Source organism: Marmota monax, unplaced genomic scaffold (assembly GCF_021218885.2).
Source record: "Marmota monax isolate L192 unplaced genomic scaffold, Marmota_monax_Labrador192_F-V1.1 WCK01_AAM20220418_F8-fsc00046, whole genome shotgun sequence".
In the NCBI taxonomy this organism is placed as follows: domain Eukaryota; kingdom Metazoa; phylum Chordata; class Mammalia; order Rodentia; family Sciuridae; genus Marmota; species Marmota monax.
The window spans coordinates 10,061,694-10,081,663 of record NW_026692486.1 but is presented as its reverse complement, the minus strand read 5'-3'; the positions used below and the strand labels follow the sequence as shown (position 1 = coordinate 10,081,663).

General features: G+C 37.5%; 1 protein-coding gene across 1 annotated transcript; it reads left to right on the top strand.

Annotated features, from left to right (window-relative positions):
* The first annotated feature begins 8,273 nt into the window (after positions 1–8,273).
* On the top strand, positions 8,274–16,191 carry CUNH1orf52 (chromosome unknown C1orf52 homolog). The gene is made up of 3 exons (XM_046443267.2): positions 8,274–8,590; positions 9,233–9,431; positions 15,488–16,191. The coding sequence occupies exons 1-3, from the start codon at positions 8,315–8,317 to the stop codon at positions 15,559–15,561; spliced, it is 549 nt and encodes a 182-aa protein (XP_046299223.1). The 5' UTR covers positions 8,274–8,314; the 3' UTR covers positions 15,562–16,191.
* Positions 16,192–19,970: the final 3,779 nt, after the last annotated feature.

The window sequence follows — 19,970 nt, the reverse complement described above, 5'->3', positions numbered from 1 at the left end:
TAATTATATAAACAATAAAATGAAGGTCTTAAACTTAGGCTTTGGATTTTGAATCCTATAAGTCAATTTTTTTCTCTTTAAACACTAAAAGCTTACCATTGCCAAAAATATACAAATTAGAATGACATAATGACATGATATGCAATTTGTTACTGTTGATTAATGCAGCAGTGAAAAAGTTACTTTTCAGGGTACCACATTATCACAATATAAAACAACACCTTTAAGTTCACTTTTTAAAAAAAATGGAGCTGGGAGAGCAGTGCACACCTCTATAATCCCAGCAATTCAGGGGGCTGAGGCAGGAGGATCACAAGTTCAAGGCCAGTGTGGGCAACTTAGCAAGATTCTGACTCAAAAAATAAAAAAGGGCTAGTGCTATATAGAGCATAGTTGTGGGGCATACCTGGGTTTGATCCCCAGTACCTCACACACACACACACACAAAACTAATACTTTTTGGTGCAGTTGTAGGTTTACACAAAAATTGATCAAAAAGTATAGAGTTCTCAAATACCCTTTCTTCCCCCAGTTTTCCATATTAATATTTTGCATTGTTGTGATACATTTGTTACAACTGATAAACTAGTATTGATACATTATTATTCCAATCTTGGTACCTTATTATTAGCCAAAGTTCCTCATTTATTTTAAGGTTCACTGTGTGTTGTACAATACTATAGGTTTTTAAAATGTATATAATGTCATGTATCCACAATTACAGTATTATACAGAAGTTTCACTGCCTTAAGAATTCCTATATTCCACGCATTTGCTCCACTTTTTCTGTTTTCCACCTTCTGACCCTGGCAAATATCCATCTTTTATTATCTCTAGTTTTCTTTTCAGTATGTCATCTAGTTAAAATCATAGTAAGTTGCATCTTCAGTCTGACTGCTTTCATTTAGCCATGTTCACTTATGATTTCTCCAGGTCTTTTCATGAGTTCACTTTTGATGAGATGATTCATCTTTGGTTATCCCAATACAGATCAAACACTGGCAAAACAGTAGGCCAGAATAATGGCGGGGGTTTTTTTATTACTATTTTGAAAATTTTTATTTTAGGGTTATTTATTTGGTTTTGATGAACATTTTAAGTGCAATTTGTCGATCTTTTTATGTCAGTAATTTTTGTATACTAATTTGTTATACATGATAGTAGAATGCATTTGACACATATACATAAATGGAGTATTTCTCATTTGTCTGATTGTACATGATGTAGAGTTACTATGTCAGTAAGTTTTACTGTTTAAGAGATTTTTTGCCTTCGCAGCATTTTGATGCTATTCTCCTGTTTATTTCTGTAAGTTCAGTTTTACTTTCCTGTTTAGCTCTCTGGTCCATTTCATTTTAAAGTAATTTTTGCATGAAGTATGAGATAGAAGTTCAAATCTCATAGGTACTGTCTAAGCAATGCAAAAGGAGGAAGAAATTTCCATCTTCAACCTCACTTATCACTTTATAAATATGTATACTGTTGACTTGGAAACAAAAGTAGCAAACCAAGAAACAAATAGACCTATAGTTATTAAATGTGGCCTATGAAGCCTTTCTGAAAGAGCAGATATTAACACAGATAACTTGAGTGCAGCTCCTAAAATCCTCACCCTAAATTTGCCATATAATTTTTAAAAAAAAATTTTGTAGTTATAGATGGACAGAATGCATTTATTTTATTTGTTTATTTTTATATGGTACCAAGGATCAAACCCAATGCCTCACACGTTAGGCAGGCACTCTGCCACTACAGTCCTAGTCGCTGCCATATTATAATTTAATGATCAGAAATTGTCCTTTATTGCAATGGTTTTGAAACTTTGCTTTCCATTTTGGAGTCAACAGGGGAGCAGCACCCATACCAAGTAACTTCAAATGTGTCCTTATGGAAACAGGTGATTCTATGTACAACAAAACTTGGGAATCACAGCCTTATTGGATGCCAAGTACTGTGTTTGGTGTTTACCCATGTGTAGTCTTGCAGTCTTGTTTGTAATCCTAATAATAACCCTACAAGGTGGGTTTGTTGTCTTTTTTTTATTTTAATAAGAAACTTTACCAAAAAAAAAAAAAATGGCAAATTCTTTTTGCAAAAAAGAATTGATAGCATTATCAGGAAAGACCTCTTAACAGCAGGCGACCTTTGAGCTGAGACCTAATAGAAGAAAGGAAGCTGTCCTGTGAGATTCTGGAGGGAGAGTTCCAGGCAGGAGTTGCATTGAGTGTAAAGGCTGTATTGATCTATGTGGCTAGAACATAGGGAGGTGAGGGTGACTGGAGAGTTCAGGAGCCTGCTTTGAGATGAAATTTCACAAATGGAGAGGAGTGCCTGCAGGGGTGGCCCAGCATCCAAACCTGAAGAAGTGGATAGGAACAGTATGAGGAAAGAATCTGTAGAAGGATAGGTAATGCAGATGGCAGACCCTAAGTGGGGCAAGCAGGGCTTTCCACGGGGAAAGGGATAGCAACAAAGAGAAGATCAATTGCATACTTAGGGACTGATCAAATAAGGAAACACATTTAGGATAATGGGACCCAGATCTCTCATGATACAGAATGAAGCTACAAATATAGAAAGAGAAAACTAAAAGAAACTCTATAGTATTGAATTAAAATTGAAGGTGTAAGTGCAAACTCAAGGTTTTCAATATTTCTATGAATGGATATGGAAATAAATAACATTCCTTAGCTTTGTCTCTTGGTGAGTCCTGGAAACATTAATATCTCCTTTTGCAATGAGAACAGCACCCAGATCTTGGCTTCTAAATGCCATTCTCCACTAAAAAGAATTGGGATTCCTTGGTGAAATGACTAATTTCAGGGCACAGTATAAGATCAACTTTGGGCCAGACATGGTGGCTCATGTGTATAATACTAGTGACTTAAGCTGAAGCAGAGGATAACGAGTTCAAGGCCAGCCTTGGGAACTTAGCTAACTTAGCAAGAATCTGTCTAAAAAAAATAAATAAAATACAAAGGGCTGAAGATATAGTTCTGTGAAACCACCCCTGGATTCGATGAGCTTAAAACATGTTCCAGGATGCAAGCAAGTCCTCAAGGAATGGTGGAGACGTGCAGAGGACACAGATGCCACCTTGAAGGGTTTCCACTGGCCAAATCTGAAACAATTTCAACATCAAAATAAAAATAATACTTGATCATAACTCACTAGATAAAAAGTGACACCATGAATCAATGCTAATATAAATAAATGAACAAATAATTTGGTAGAGAATAGAATATTGACACAGTTTCAAAGTGGCTCCCAACAAAATTCTTATTAATTACAAAAGGGGGAAAGGTGGCTTTACAGTAGAGAAACCTAGCCGACTAAATGATAAGCAAGAAATCAAAGTTAGATTCTTGAGTCAGGGCAAATTGAAATGTGCCTTCTAAAAGTCTGCAGTGAGAAGACTGCAATACTACTTTCAAGATATTCCTGCCAGAGATTTATAACCTGAATCTAATTGTGAGGAAACAACAAACTCAAATTCAAGTTTCTTCCACAAAATAACTGTCCTATAAGCTTCCAAATAACAAAATCATGAAAGACTGAGCAACGATTCCAGGTTGAAGGAGACAAAGACACGACTACTAATTACCACATGTCAATCTGAGCCAGATATTTTTGGTAATTTGGTGGTTGTATGAGAAGTCTTTGTAATATAGACAATATAAACAAATAAAATGTTTTTACTAAGCTTAAAGTTTGGGGGCATAATAAACATCATCTCAGATGGGTCAGAAAAAAAGTTCTTTGTCCTTGCAATTTGTGCCTGCAATTTTCTGTAAGTTAAAAAGTGTTCCAAAATTAAAAAATTTAAGGATTATTAAATATAAGGAAAAATTAACAATAAGAATACTCTTGCCATTTTCTAAGCAAAAGATGAAGGTGGTAGAAGTGGAGTTGGTCAAAGTGGTAGAATTTGGAATATATTTTTAAACTTGGAATGACAAGTTTTGTGGAGTTTTGTCCTGAGAACCTGGATGAATAGTGGTGCAATTTAGGGATAGAGAAGACTGTGAGAGATGGAAAGTACTGGTGGAGACTGATCTGTTGCTACTTGGTGCACTACTCCAAAACAGTATCTTAAAATAACAACTATTTATTTATTTATTAGTATCAACTTGAGCTTAGCTTTATGGTTCTTCTGGGTCATTCCTGGGCTAGACTGGGGCTGGATAATTCCAGATGACTTCACTCACATGTGTTTTCCCTGAACTAGATGGTTGCCTAGCAGGGACTGGCTGGGGTTCTTCCTCTCCTCACGCTAACTCTAGCAGGGTACTGCACCTCTTCACAAGGTGGCTCACTAACTCCAAGAAAGCAAAACAGAAGCATTATATTCATTAAATCAAGCTACAGGGCCAGCCAAGATTTAAGTAGACTCCAACCTTCAATGGAAAGAGTGATACATATGCACAGGGATGGGAGGAATTATTGGTGGCTGTTTGGGTAAGCTTTTCATCACCATGACCAAAATACCTGACCATAACAGGTTAGAAGAGGGAATATTTTGGGCAACTCACAGTTTCAGAGGTCTCAGTCCATAGACAGCCGACTCCATTACTCTGGGCCTAAGGTGAGGTAGAAGGGTGAAGGAGAGGCTCCATTCATGGCAGCCAAAAAACAGTGGGGAAGGAGTCACAGACAAGATGATGCCTTCCAGGCCACAGCCCCAGTGACCCATCTCTTCCAGTCATTCCCCTGCTGCCTACAGTTACTACTCATTCCTTTCACACTAGGATGGACTGATTAGGTTATAGCTCTCCCAATGCAATCATTGTTCTTGCATATATTCTTGCATAATGCAGGAGCTTTCGGTAGGGGACACCTCATATCCAAATCATAACAGTGGCCATCTTTGTGGACAATCTACTGCAACCATGCTAAAGTTTCAGGGGCTTCTCTTAAGACATTGAAGTATGAAATTAGATAAAGCAGTTTGGTCTACCAAACTGGACTGATTTTATAAATGTTAGAATTAACATAAATAAGTATTTAGAGCCATTAGACTTGGAAAGTTCACTTTGAAAAGTAGGGTAGATAAAAAAAAAAAGTAGGGTAGATAAAAAAGAGAAGACAACCCAAGCCTGATCCTAAGGTGCTTCAACATCTAGAGGTGAGATGAAGAAAAAGGCAACAGAAAAACCCCAAAAGGGCCCTGTGAAATAGGAAAGAACTCCAGTGTTTAATATAGGGAATGGCAGGAAAATTAAGGGTTTCAAGAAGGAGACCTCTGTTGTTGAAATATCAAGTTGGAAGTGATTCTTAGACTTGGTCACACAGGAGCTATTAGTGGATTTGATAACAAGGACTTGTGTTGCTTAAACTAGGTGCCCCAACCCCAGTAATACTCAACAGTGGGCCACTTTTAAAAGTCATAAAAGTAGTTATGTTCTTAGAGTACCAATTTTACTCAATAATTAAGCCATTTTAAAATATCTTTTAGGAAAATAAAGAACTGCATTAGGGACAACTGTGCAAAATTTGCATACATTTTCAAGATACTATATTGTATTTACTCCCAAAATTGTATGTCCTTGGGACTTTGGACCACACTGTATCAGCTTGACCTCTGGAGGGACTGGAGACAGCTCAGTCATGTAGGTATTCTCCATACCAATATAGCCAAGCCCCAGTAAAAACTCTGGACACCAAGACTTATGTGAGCTTTTCTGATAATATACTCCATGTATATTATCACATATCTTTGCCCCGAGAAATTAGTACTTTTCATGACTGCATTGGCAGAAGACAACTGGAAGCTTTGAATGTAGAACACTCCTAGATAGACAGATCTACCTCTTCCTTTTTCTTTTCTCTGTATTCTTTTGCTGTAGTAAATTATTACCATGAATATAATAGCTTTCAGTGAGTTCTGTGAGTCCTGCCACATTATTAAACCTGAGGGTGGTTTCTGAACTTGCAACTGGTGTCAGAAGTGAGGCGGATTGAGGGACTCCCAAACCGCACTTTAGGACTAATTTTCCTCTGTCAATATAGGCATTTGGAAACGGAAGGCTCACTCTTTTCCGTTCCCTTAGGTTCTCGGCATTAGCTGTGCCAGTCCGTGCCATTGGCGCGTCTAGTAGCCATGCCACAGAAAATTTTCTTCTCACAGCCAGGTGAAAGGATGCCATATCTGTCAAGATCAAGAAAAACAAGGATAATGTGAAATTTAAATTTCGAGGCAGCAGATACCTTTATACCTTTGTCATCACAGACAAGGAGAAGGCAGAGAAGCTGAAGCAGTCCCTGCTCCCAAGTTTCAACTGAAATGAATCAGACAAGCTGATTCAAACTACATTAAAATGTTCAAAACACACACACACACACACACACATACATATATATCTATAGACATACTTGGATGGAAAAATGTGAGAAACCATTATCTAGACATATTTCCTGGTAAACTATTATAATCAAAGAGTATATATTGATCATTTGCTTGGTAGACAGGACTGAGTTAAGTTCTAGGAATATAAACATGAACAACGCACAATCCATTCCTTCCATCAAGGAGTTCACGGACATTGTCCTATAAGATTTAGGATAGAGGAGTGAAGAAGATAGACATATCTTTGTCCTTGTAGCCTACCTCTGGGGAGGAATTGCAAGTTTTAAATGAAGGTGAGTATCACCTGAATGAGCAGGCATGCTTTAGTGGGGATCTAAACATTTACACTGACACCAACTTCATTTGAGTATCATTCCCTCTTTAGTTCACTAGAGTCAAAGATTTCTAGTTTCTGTGGTAGATAGGTACATGATTACGTAGTTTTCTAAGACAAAGAACACAATGCAGAGACAAGTTATATGAAAAAACAAGGTACTATTACAATAAGTAAAACATTAAGGTCCCAGCAGGATGTGCCTGTGGAAAGTTTAAGAGCCAGTGGAGGTTTGGTCTGGAATGTGTGAGAAAAGGTTGGGGCTAGAGACCCAGATTTGGGAGTCACAGCATAAGATTCTTGATGCCAAGGAAAGAGGTGAGCTGACATGCAATTTTGTACACCCTCTACAAAATGTTAGCAAGTGTTGCTGAAAGATAATATGTTCGGAAGCACCAACATATATGGTCCATAAAGGAATAAAGCAGGCATGGAAAGAGGCTGATAATGGGAAGTCAGAAAGTTCAGAAGACCCCCCAGAGAAATGGGATGCAATCCAAGAGTGTTTCATCAGAGAGACTCTTCAGAGTGCATTTGAATGAGTTCAAATGAAAAGGATTTGGTTTTTTTCTTGGGGGATAAAGGCCTTCACCACTCCCAAAAGTGCTTCATATCAACTGAGGGAAGCACACCAAGATTAATTTTTTTTTGAAAGAGGAACCTGGAAGAAATTCTAATCTCTAGTGCATAATGCCCCCTCCCCGCCACTTCATTATCTGATTCTTCCAATCATTCCAGAAGGATTTTAGACATATCAGTAACAAGAATGAACTTATTAGAAGGAAAAGTAAAAGCAAAGAGGGATACTCTAAAGGGAGACAATAGGTCCTCTCAGAGATGAGAGAGGCAGTGCACCTCCAGTTTTGTTGGGGGGGCTCCAGAAAAGTTTCCAAAGTTCTGCCCAGGTCCACCCCTTGGCTTTTGACAGGATGACATCAGATTTTTTTCAAGTCCCCACCGTGCATGTCAACTCTAGGTCAAAGTGACCTAAACTGACTGGTTCTAATGGGAACCTATTCTTATAGATTCTATGATTAGGGGAACTTTCCCTTATCACCCTGAGTTCTGGGATTTGGTCTGTGTAAGGGTCACAAAAGTCCCACCCTTCAGAGTGACTTATGTTCTTTTTATTGACATTTTGGACCTGCATTTCCCCTGCAGGTAACAGGTTGTTTACTGAAGAATGTAACTCGGACAGGGCTGCTCATAAATTGCTTTTGAAAAGAGAAAGTGGGAGTCAGCACAATGGGTCCATTTTATAGAATTATTCCCTTAACCTTATGTTTCCATTACTCCTGTCAGTCTATTCCTTATTAGGCAGTGACTAGAGTAACACTGAAAAGTAAAAGTTCTTAGCTTTCTATGCCTTCAGTAAAACTTACTGAATGCTTAAAGTTTGGTTGGGACCACTGGCTCAGAATCTCCTCTCTCCTGAGGTCTCTTTGGGAAAGAGCAAAAACAGATTTGTCGCATCCCGCCTCCAGCTCTCAGTCCAGGAGTAGAAGCGCAGCCCAACCACCAGGGGTCGCAGACCGCGAAACAATTGCAAGAGTTGGGGCGGAGCCAACCGTGGGGAGGGTCTTGAAGCGGCTTCCGGCTTCCGGCAGAGTCGTGGGTCGTCGTGCGCAGCCGCCATGGCAGCCGAGGAGAAGGATCCTTTGAGCTATTTTGCGGCATACGGGAGCAGCAGCTCAGACTCCTCCGGCGAGGAGGATAACAGCGAGCCGGAGGAAACGAGTCAGAAGGGCCCGGATCTGGCGAAGTCGGCGGGCGGCTGTGGGAACAAGGCAGAGAATCGACTGCCCGGACCCGATGAGCTGTTCCGGAGCGTGACTCGCCCAGCCTTTCTCTATAATCCGCTCAACAAGCAGATAGACTGGGAGAGGCACGTTGTCAAAGCGCCTGAGGAGGTGAGGTCCCCGACCCCGTTTCCCGATCTTGGCCCCGGCCTCCGCCCCATTCCTCCTAAGCGCGGTCCTAGGGGCCGGCAGTCCGTTCCCCCACACGCAGTCATCCCCCGTCCCGCGCGGGATGCCGCACCACCCCCTCCCATCTCCAGCCCTAGGGAGCCCGGGTCCCCTCCCCATCCTGGTGGGTGTCGGACCGGACCCGCAGCCCCGCCCCTTGTGAGGAGACCCAAACCTCCGCGCTCGGTGCCCCCACCCGCGGGGCGAGGACTAACGGTGGTGACTCCCCCGCCCCCCTCGCTGCAGCTTCTCCCCGAGACCCCTTCCCTTTGACGCCGAAGTGCCTGCGGTGCTGCCTCCAAGACAGTGTCTGCTGCAGCCTCCTGAAGGGGTCAGCCTTGGCGTAGTATCTGAGACTGGATTCTTCTTTGGTAACTAAAAGTTATTAGCTTTATTCATATAGGGAACCCTTTGGCTTTTCACTTAACAGTATTGTGTTTTTGATGCAAAAAATGTATCTTTAAACCTTAAGAAAAAAAAAAAAGTCAGACAGCACGGTAATCGAACGGCAGGGAGGTGCATGTGCTCATATTAATCATGGAACCTCGGTTCGTCACAGGGCTTCTTAATGTGCTTACTTAACAGCCTCCAAAGGAATTCAAAATATGGAAGTCAAACTATGTGCCACCTCCAGAGACCTACACTACTGAGAAGAAACCTCCGCCTCCAGAGCTGGATATGGCAATAAAATGGTCGAACATATATGAAGACAATGGTGATGATGCCCCACAGAATGCTAAGAAAGCTAGGCTTCTACCAGAAGGGGAGGAGACATTAGAATCAGGTAAGAAGAATTAGGCTCTGGTGGTGTTATCTTGGTCCCTGTGATGGGTTTAAAAAGAATGAGATATTTAATGAACAAAGTTTAAACCTAGCATTTTGACAAACTGAAATGGACATTGGATACTTTGTGCTCTATTTTTGAAAAAGATATTTTTCAATTTTAAATCGAAGTCTGATATCTAAACCAGTAGTATTTGCTACTGAAAGTGAAACATCATAAATTATTCAGGTTTTAAAGTGAAATTTCTGATATCACAATCAGTTTACATGATTTATGATAATTTTATTAGAACAACAGGAACTAATTCATGGATTCTTGTGATTGCACTTGTGAAGTGCTGACAGTTTCAATTTAAAGCAGTTGTGCTTTAGAACTAAAAATCAGTGTGATAAGATGGATTTAAGTATCACTACATAGTAATAGGAAGGAAATGATCTGGTTTTCTTGTCTTAGTTCATAGTATCATAATTTCATTTCTTACCTGAACTGTCACAGGAATCTCTGCCTCTGAACTCTAAACCCCATGGTTTCATCCTTTACACTGCAGCTAGTAGTTGAGGCTTCTAAAAGTCACAGATTATGTAATTTGCCTGATTAAAACCCTTCAACACAAGATAGACTTAAGAGCTTTTTGATAGGCCCTGCCTGTGTCTTCACCATCATTTTGTTTTGTTGGGTACCAGGATTGAACTCAGGGTCACTAGACCACTGAGCCACATCTCCAGCCCTATTTTTTGTATTTTATTTAGAGACAGGCTAACTGAATTGTTTAATGCCCCGCTTTTGCTGAGGCAGCCTTTGAACGCTCAATCCTCCTGCCTCAGCTTCCCAAGGTGCTGGGATTATAGGCTTGCACCACCACCATGCCTGGCTTCTTTATCATCATCTTGAAGGACCTCATTTCCAACATTGTAAGATTTTGAAATTCAGAACTGCATACATCATGCTATTTTATGGTGCTCTGCCTTTTAATATATTTCACCTTAGTCTAGAATATTCTTTCCTCCCTGTTTGGCTGGTAGATTCATTCATCCTTCAAAATCCAGCTCAAAAAATAATAATAATTATCTCAGGTGTAATTTCTAATTAATAATTGCTCCTCTGTACTTCATATATGCTAATGTTGCTAATGTCATTTATCACCTGTGTCTTGATTATTTTTTCATAAGTCTGTTTCCTTCATGAAAATAAATTCATCAACAGGATCCTGGTCCTCTGTATGTTGTATCATAGTTATTACTTTGTAAGTATTTAGCAAATAATTGTCAGATTGAACTTAATGAACATAATGTTTTGGACTATCCATTTTTAGAAAGGGTGTGCCTTTTTTCTAACAGATTTCTGATCTCACAGTGCAAGCACCACTTATTTAGTTCCCTTTATAGCCTCACAGAGAGTTATGATTTAAGAGAAGGATTAACTAATGGGCAAATGTTCATATCCCAGTTTTGATTCTACCTAATTTTTCTTTCAGTAGTCTCCTGGTGTGTATTAGGAGTCATGAATGAAAGCATACGCTTAGTGAATGGCATCCTTTTTTGGAGATCTTAAATCAAGTGGGCACTTATAGTATACCTCCTATTGTATAATATTTTATATAATTAATAAAGTACATTTGCATAAATAATGTTTAATCCTTACAGAGCCTTGTGAAACCACATGGGAAAATGTGGAAATGAGAACTTAACGTGACTTGTCCAAGGTCACAAAACTAGGAAATACATGCTCTAAAATAGGTAATTTTCACACAAGTTTTCTAATTAATTACTCTTAACAACTTGATAAATTAGTGGCACATGATGCATTTTTACTATTTTTTGTTTGTTTTTATTTTGTGGTGTTGGGGATTGAACCCAGGGCCTTGTGCATGTGAGGCAAGCATTCTACCCAACTGTGCTATATCCCCAGCCTGCATTTTTACTATTTTATAGACAAAACAATCTCAGATAAAATAATTTGTCTAAATTCACAAAGATAAAAATAGGCAGACTAGGGTTTCAAAGAGATCTTTAAATGGAAATTGTGCCTTATTAAGCTGAAGGTGCTTTCTTCATGTTTTCCAAACTAGAGTGCTTGAGAAATAGCTTTGTTTCTGTAGGAAGGTCACTAGAGTTGTTATTTAAACTAGGTTGTCATTAGGCTGGTGCTTTAATATTTTTTTTCCCTTTATGGAAAAGGCCAGGATTATTTACCAGGGCAAGCAAGTAAGAAATAATTATTTCTCTAACTTATTTCTTAGTTCAGTTAGAAGGCATTCCAAGCAAGTGGCAAAAAATACTATTCTCTCAAATAATTTATGTCCTTTTGATCACAGGATGGTTGTTTATCAAAGTAAATTAGGCAATAGCAAAAGACAGAGACCCAAGATTCAGCTGGTTTATAGCTGGATCATATGATTAAAAGATAATTCTGCATTTTTCAAATTTGACTTTAATGGTAGTTATTAATGTGACTTTTCTTTTTGTAGTAAATAACTTCCTCTTTAGAAGTGGTTTCTGTTTTTGCCATTGTAGACTTCCATCAAAAGCCACTCAGATTCATTGTTAAAAATCAGTAAGATTTGCTTATTTTTTAAATTCATGAATTAAAAATTAAATTATGTGTTTATCATGTTATACTTAACTTTTATTTTGCCTTCCATTTCCTGTCCTTTGGCCTTTTTTGCCATTTAATTTCTTTCAGAGACTTTTTAGAGGAGTTGGGCAAGGTTAAACTCATCTGTTAGGTCTTGCTGCTTTGTAGCACTGTTGTTTTGATCTGGTTTGGTTTGGCTTGCAATGGTGGGAATTAAAGCCCAGGCTTTGCGCATACTGGACAAGTGACTACATCCCCAACCCTTTTTATTTTGGGAAAGGGTCTTACTATGTTGCTCAGGCTGGCCTTCAACTTGGATTCCTCTTGCCTTAGCCTCCAAATAGCTGGAATAGCTGGGATAGTGTGTACCACCACTTCTGCCTTTTTTATCAGCATATTTAGTGTTCATAAAACATGGATAAGAAAGGCTTAGATACTCTTTGTAACTTCATCAGCATGTAATTGTAAAAGCCTAGCTAACATAGCTTATTATTTTTATTTATTCTAAAATTTAAAAAGTTTATATTGATGTTAAACTTACTTACCTTGTGCTGCTTGAGTTCCATAATTGATAAATTATTTCTGCACCAGTGCAACAGTACCATGTGACAAAAGCTCCCTAAAGTTGATGAATGAGCATTTTCAGATTTGTTTTTCCTGCGCTGGTTTTTGAGGTAATTCTTTGTCTTGACACTAGATGGCATCAGCTCCTCTACTTAAATCACTGATAGAAGTTATTTTTTTTCAATCTCAGTAGTTTGTGGTTTTGTTATCAGTAAATTTACTTATAAGTGGCAGAATAAAAGGAGAAGGAGAAGTGTCTTGGGGTCATCTTCTCAATATTTGTTAATAGTGAATTTTATAGGAGGCTTAGAAAGTGCTTTTAATTTTTTTATTACCATTCCTGAAAATAATCTCAATATAACCTTGATGGTAACTCCAGTTAAAAAACAAATATTGGAGCTAGGGATGTGGCTCAGCGGTAGAGTGCTCGCCTCTCAAGCACAGGCCCTGGGTTCGATCCTCGACACCATGTAAAAAAAGTAAATAAATAAAGATATTCTGTCCAACTACAACTGAAAAATAAATATTAAAAAAAGCCAAACGTCCTGGTCAGGTACAGTGATGCATGCCTGCAATCCCAGCAACTCTGGAGCCTGAGGCAAGTAGATCCCAAGTTCAAGACCAGCCTAAGCAACTTAAATTTTGTTTTATAAGCAAGACCCTGTCTCAAAATAAATAGAGCTGGGGATGTGACTCAGTAGTGTAAAACACCCCTGAGTTAAAATTCCCAGTCCCCCTACCCCCCCCCCAAAAAAAAAGTTCATGGCTTAAATAGAGTATTGTATCAGTTAACTTGTAGAGTCAGTATTTTTCTGTGTACATGGTAAACTACTGATTAAAACTTTGATTTGAAATTCCAGATTGGAGTTATTGATATGAGTTGTATTTATTGTATTGCTTATATAAATTCATAGTGCTCTATGAGACATGAATGATATTGCCAAGTTGTATTTGAAGATAAATTAATAGGGATCACTTGATACTAATTATTGTCCTCATTAAAAAATGAATTGTTCTGAGTATGGTACATTCATTAGAAGAGAATTGAAGGCTTAAGGTTTTAAATGTATTTCAAGTAGTTTGTGATTGGATATCAGGTTCTCCAACTTTTTAATAAGAAGGTACCTTTCAACATATATTTATTGCATCACTTATGATACTTGTTGGACTTTGAATCTCTGATCAAGAAAAACTACAATTCATTAATGCGATGAATAAAATTTTGTGTTATAAATCATAACATCTTCTACATGTGATGTATTTATTCTGTATGGAATTCTTAAAATAGTGCCACATATTTATGTAGGGACGTGGGAATTAGCAACTAGTCTGTGCTACCCTGTATTTTATTGAACCATATAGTTGGAATTTTATGGGTTTTTTTGTTTTGTTTTTGGTACTGGAGATAGTAACTAGAAGTGCTTAAACACTGAGCTACATTCCCAGTCCTTTCTATTTTTCATTTTGAGAAAAGGTCTCACTAAGTTGCTCAGGGCCTCACTAAATTGCTAAGGCTGGCTTTAAACTTGGAATCCTCATGCCTCAGCCTCCTAAGTGCCTGGAATTACAGGCATGCACAACTGCACCTGGCAGATTTTTTAATAGAATAAAAAGATCCAGGGTTGGGGATAGAGCTTAGTTGGTAGAATGCTTGCCTCGAATATACAAGGCCCTGGGTTCAATCCCCAGCACCACCCAAAAGAAAAAAAAAAAAATCCACTTTTTTAGATTTGACAGTTTTTGTTCATTGGAAATTTTCTGTGGCTACAGACACTAGTAATGTTTTGGAAGTGTTAAAGATGGTTTGGTTGGTTGGTTGGTTGGTTGGTACTGGGAATTGAACCCAGGAGTGCTTTTATACTCTTAGCCTTATTTGACTTATTTAGAGACAGGATCTCTCAGTTGCTTAGGGCCTGGCTAAATTGCTCAGGCTGGCCTCAAATTTGTGATCCTCTTGATTTCAGCTTCCCAAGTTACTGAGATCACAGACATGTACCACCTTACCTAGCAAGGACACTGTTTTAATATATGGTTCTTCTCTACCTCCATCCAAATTTGACACAATATGAAGAGGGGAAGATATGTGTTCTTCTGTTGCCATTGGAATTTTCTGACTTAGGAATGAAAATTAGAACTACACATGGCAAAACTGAAAGTAGAGGTTCAGTGAAACCTTTACTTGTGCTTTTTAACCTCAAAATGCAAGGGGGAGTGGTTGCTGAGAATGGGGGGAAAAGAAATAGTTGTGAGAGGAAAGAAAGACTGAAAAGTATAACCGATAACCCCTTAAATGATGTCATGGTTAGATTGATCCTTCTTATAGTAAGAAAACAGTGTGTTCCATTCTTACAAAGTATAGATGTCATTAATATGCAATGTATATACTGTAGAATATTAGAGAATAATTTTTCAGAGCAAATCTGATTTTCATGGAAACTCTTTTATTTAAACTACTTTAATGTAGTACTAAATAATACATTTGTGCACTGGGCACCATGGCACACAGATGTAATCCCAGTGGCTCAGGAGGATGAAGCAGAAGGATCCTGAGTTCAAAGCCATCCTCAGCAAACATAAGGTGCTAAGCAACTCAGTGAGACCCTGTCTCTAAGTAAAATGCAAAATAGGCCTGGGGGTGTGGCTTAGTGGTCGAGTGCCCCTGAGTTCAATCCCTAGTAACAACAACAACAAAAAAGGTAAATTTGTGAATTTTATATTGCTGTAATTGGAAAAAAAAAAAAAAAGTTTGTTTTCATTTAGAGTTTAATATCAGTTCTAAAAATTATTTTTAAATTTTTATTTGGAAATTCTAACAGTTGAAGGTGTTTATTTTGGTATAAAACCTATGACATTTTAATGCTTTCCATGTTGGTTGCTTTTTAAATTACTGATTGAAACTCTTCCTTTCCTATTTAAAGATGATGAAAAAGATGAGCATACTTCAAAAAAGCGCAAAGTAGAACCAGGAGAACAAGCAAAGAAGAAAAAGTAAACAACCACAAGTGACAAGAATTTTTGGACTACTACACTTGTTGAAATGTGTCTTTGGGCAGATTAATCTGATGTTGTGGGTTATTATGACAAAACATCTCTGTGAAAGTACATATGTTAATGAACTAATAAGTATTGCTTCAAGAACTTTCCACTGTAGAATTCATTTTTAATTTAAAACTTGTATGTATTTAAAATTCAAATGGTGATCTGTGATTGTGAAATTAACAGTACTTGGAAGCATTCTTGTTATCACATAATTGGTGACATGCTTTGAGAGTTTTGTCACATATTGACATGGAAATGTTCTATGAACCTTTTATAAAGGAATATATTTTTAAAGTGAATATATTGTAATGTACTGTGAACTTGTAGGGTGCTTTTCATCAGTGTTTGTACAGTGTAAATAGATCATGGAAATAAAATTACTTATTCAATATTACTCTTACTGCATAATATCAACATTTGAATATTTGTGACAAGAACCTTCCTTGTGACAAGGAGGAATTACCATTGGGGGAGTGCCTCATGTTCCAGGTGCTTTGTATATATGTTATCTCTAATCCTCAAGCAGCTTTGTAAGAAAAGTACTAGTATCCCATTTTATAATAAAGAGAGCTTGAGTAACGTGTCCAAGGTTGCACAGATAGTGATGAATATTGAATTTAACTCAGGACACTTGAACTCCAAAGTCATCACATTAAACCACCTGCCCACGTTAAGCCACTTGAAAATTTAGTCATCTTTCAAGACCTACATTAATTGCCATCTCTTCCAGGTACTCTTCTGTTCCTCCCCTGAGTGTGATTGTACTTATTAGATATGGCCTTATGTTATTCATTAATTTTCCTATTAAATAGTATACTGAAGAATAAGTGTTCTCTATAAAGGGTTATCAAATTTAGCAAAGAAAACTACAGAGCACCCAGTTAAGTTTGGATTTCAAATACTGGTAAACAGTGTTTTCAATATATGTGATATTTGGGACATATGAATATCAAAGTTATGTTTGTCTAGCCAGGCATCATGGCACACACCTATAATCCCAGCTACTTAGGAGGCCAAGGCAGGAAGATCACAAATTAGAGGCCAGTGTGGGTAATTTAGGCCCTGTCTCAAAAATAAAATATGAAAAGGGCTAGAGATGGAGCTCAGTGGTAGACTAGCATGTATGATAAAGGGTACTAGGGTTTGATCCCTAGTACCATAAAATAAACAAAAAACCCTGTTTATCTGAAATGCAGATTTAACTGAGCATCTTGTAATTTTATCTAGCAGTCCTATTTCTACATGTTTTCTCTAGTCTGTTCCTATTTTTTTTTTTTTTTTTTTGATACCCAGGATTGAACTCAAGGGGCACTTGACCACCAAGTCACATCTGCAGCCCAATTTTATATTTTATTTAGAGACAGGGTCTCACTGAGTTGCTTAGCACCTCACTTTTGCTGAGGCTGGCTTTGAACTCTCATCCTCCTGTCTCAGCTTCCTGAGCCTAGGATTACAGGCATGTGCCACTGAGCCTAGCTCAGCCCCTATTGTAATGGTGTGCATATAGTAATACTCAAAAAAACAAACTAGGGGTATTTGGGAAGATGTAACCTTGGATTTGAGTAATACAATCCAAAATGCAGTAGTTATTCATAGGTTTTTTTTTGTGGTGCTAGGGGTTGAACCCAGAAGTGCTCTACCACTAAGCTACCTCCCCAGCCTTTTTCATTTTTTATTTTGAGACAGAGTCTCACTAAATTGCCCAGGCTGGTTTTGAACTTACCCTCCAGTCTCTCAGCCTTTTGAGTCATTAAGATTATAGGCATATACCACCTTGCCCAGTTTATTTGTAGCATTTAGAACAATAAAAAGACACTGCATCAATCTTTCCATGATTCTTACACTTTTAAGAGACAAAGAGGAAATTATAGGACACTGCACATTCGGTATAGAAAACTGCCAAAATTTTAAAAGTTATATAGAATTCATTAAGTTGGGAAAATATATTAAATATATCATAATTCGTAAAAGTCGTTAAAAGTAATTGTGCCAGCTTTCGTGTTTTGTTTGATGAGGAAGGAACATAATGATATATCTCAAACTTAGAAAAAACATTTCTGTCACTTACCTAGGTTTGCAAATAAAAATCCCAAAATTGAAGTAATTGCTAAAACAAGAATTTTCTTTAAAGATCAAAGATATAGAAGGGTGTAGCAGCTGGTCTGACCCCAATTTGACACCAAACTACATATAAATAAAAGAATTATTAGGCTGTGATTCTCAAACTCTGGAGAAATCCTTAGTCCAGATGCATGGATTGTTGAAATAAATCTAAGAAGTTACTGAAATATTGCAAGATTTTAAAATTGAGGAAAAGGGGGGAAAAAAGGCCCAGCGTGCCACTGTCTGAAAATTTTTAAGTCTCTTTACTACCCATTGATTGAACTCATCAATTAGTTTATGACAAAGAATAAAAGTGTATTGGTTCCCTGGTGATAATTTGAACTTATTTTCTAGAAAGTACCAACTGGGGAAGCAAATATTTTTTTTTCTTTTTTTGGAGAAGGGGTTATGTTTTAGTTTTTCAAACAGGTGGTGGCTGCATCTGTGGGATTAAGCAGTTCTGGGAGCTATACACCTATGCCAGTATAGATCATGGCTAGTTTTTATTTTGTAAAAGGGAATAGAGGGCTCAAGAAGAAAGTTAAGTATTTTGTAGTCATCTGACAACCATTTGTATCTATCTTAAAAAAAAATGTTTCTTTTCAAAACATGGCTAAAAAAATGGAAAGGGAAATGAACTTTCTTATGAATTGCTTCACAGAAATATCCCTGGTCAAAAAAAAATGGACTTTTCCATATCACTCTCCTTCACTGCAATAGAGTGGATTCTTTTTCCCCTTCAGAGGTGTCCTGGGAACATTTTACACAAGTGTTCATATGGGTACAGAGGTTCATCTAGTGAAAACTCAGCGGGGAAGGGTCATAAAAGTTCATATAGATAACTCTTTTATTCAAATATCTTTTTAGAGAATCAAATCACTTGATATTCCTGATTGTTTCCTTATCTTTCAGGAGGCTAAACTACATCAGGCATGCATGACTTTTTTGTACAAGGTAATTTGAAAAAAAGACGAAGCATATGTGAGCCATATTTTAAAATTTACAGTATAAAAACTTGATAGAATTGTTAGGAAAGCATTCTAACTGGAATCAAAAAAAATTACAAATTAAGACTGCTTTTCAGCCATTAAAATGCTAAAGCCTGAACTTATGGCAAACTTGTGGCTAATCTTAACCTTCAATTGTATGTAGTGCGTTTACGTTAACACATTCAACACATACTAGTATTTTATTTTTTAAAAATCCTATGACATAGGTTTTATAATTTCCAAATCAGAGAACAGAAAATAGGCTCAGTGAGGTGAAGCAATGTACCCACAGGTGCACGGTGAGTCAGCAATAGAAAACAGGAAAGCACATATGAAACTGATTGTGCTTAGTTGGATATAATGACTGAGCATGAGGTTTTGTTTTACTGCAAACTTTTTAAATTAAAATATGAATGGACGAATGTAGGTTTGGATATGACCTACACAGAAGATATATTTCACATAATTAAGTTAGAAAGCTCAGCCACAAATATTTGAAAATATGTTTTGTCAGTTTTATACAATCTGAATGAATTCTCGACAATTCAATTTGATTAAGTCAAAAACTTTGACTAAATCCACATTGGGCTTTAAAATATATCATTGGTTGGATTTTGACTTTTTAGTTTGGTATGTATACTTAACTGCTTCTGTATTTCACCCCTCCATTTGATAGTAATTGCAGAAGTTCAGATGTTCCTACAAAGAGGTGCTAAAACTCCGAGCAAATATTTTTGAGTTTTCATTAAACCCTAAAGCTTTCTTTCTTCATCTCCCTGCACTTAGTTTTTTCCATATGAATGAAGAAAGAGTGCTCATGAATTCCTTTTTATATGGTCCAGAGAATAGAGAGACATTTTGCCTGTTAACTAAAACAATGCCTGGCATAAGTAAGCAAGCACTCAATAAAACTGCTAAATGTTGAAAGTGAGCTGAATTCCTCACCTTCAGCTTAGGGTTAATCCTGAATTGTCTTGGTATAAAGCTATCCTCCCTGTCCATCAGCTTGTGTTTTTAATTACATATGTCAAGTCTCAACAATATAAATCAGTTTTCTGTCATTTTCAACCCAAAGCATCCTAATTGATATAAAACTCTTTTTACTCTAGTTTCTTTCTGGGTCCCATACTAGCCTGCTTCCATTTCTACTCTATTTAGCTCCTGCTGTTCCAAATGCTCCAAATGCCAGATTAGCTTACATTATTCTTGTTCTCCATGCTGGTTCCTAGTAATTGTAGTAAAGTTCTCAAGTCTGTGGCCACCACCAACA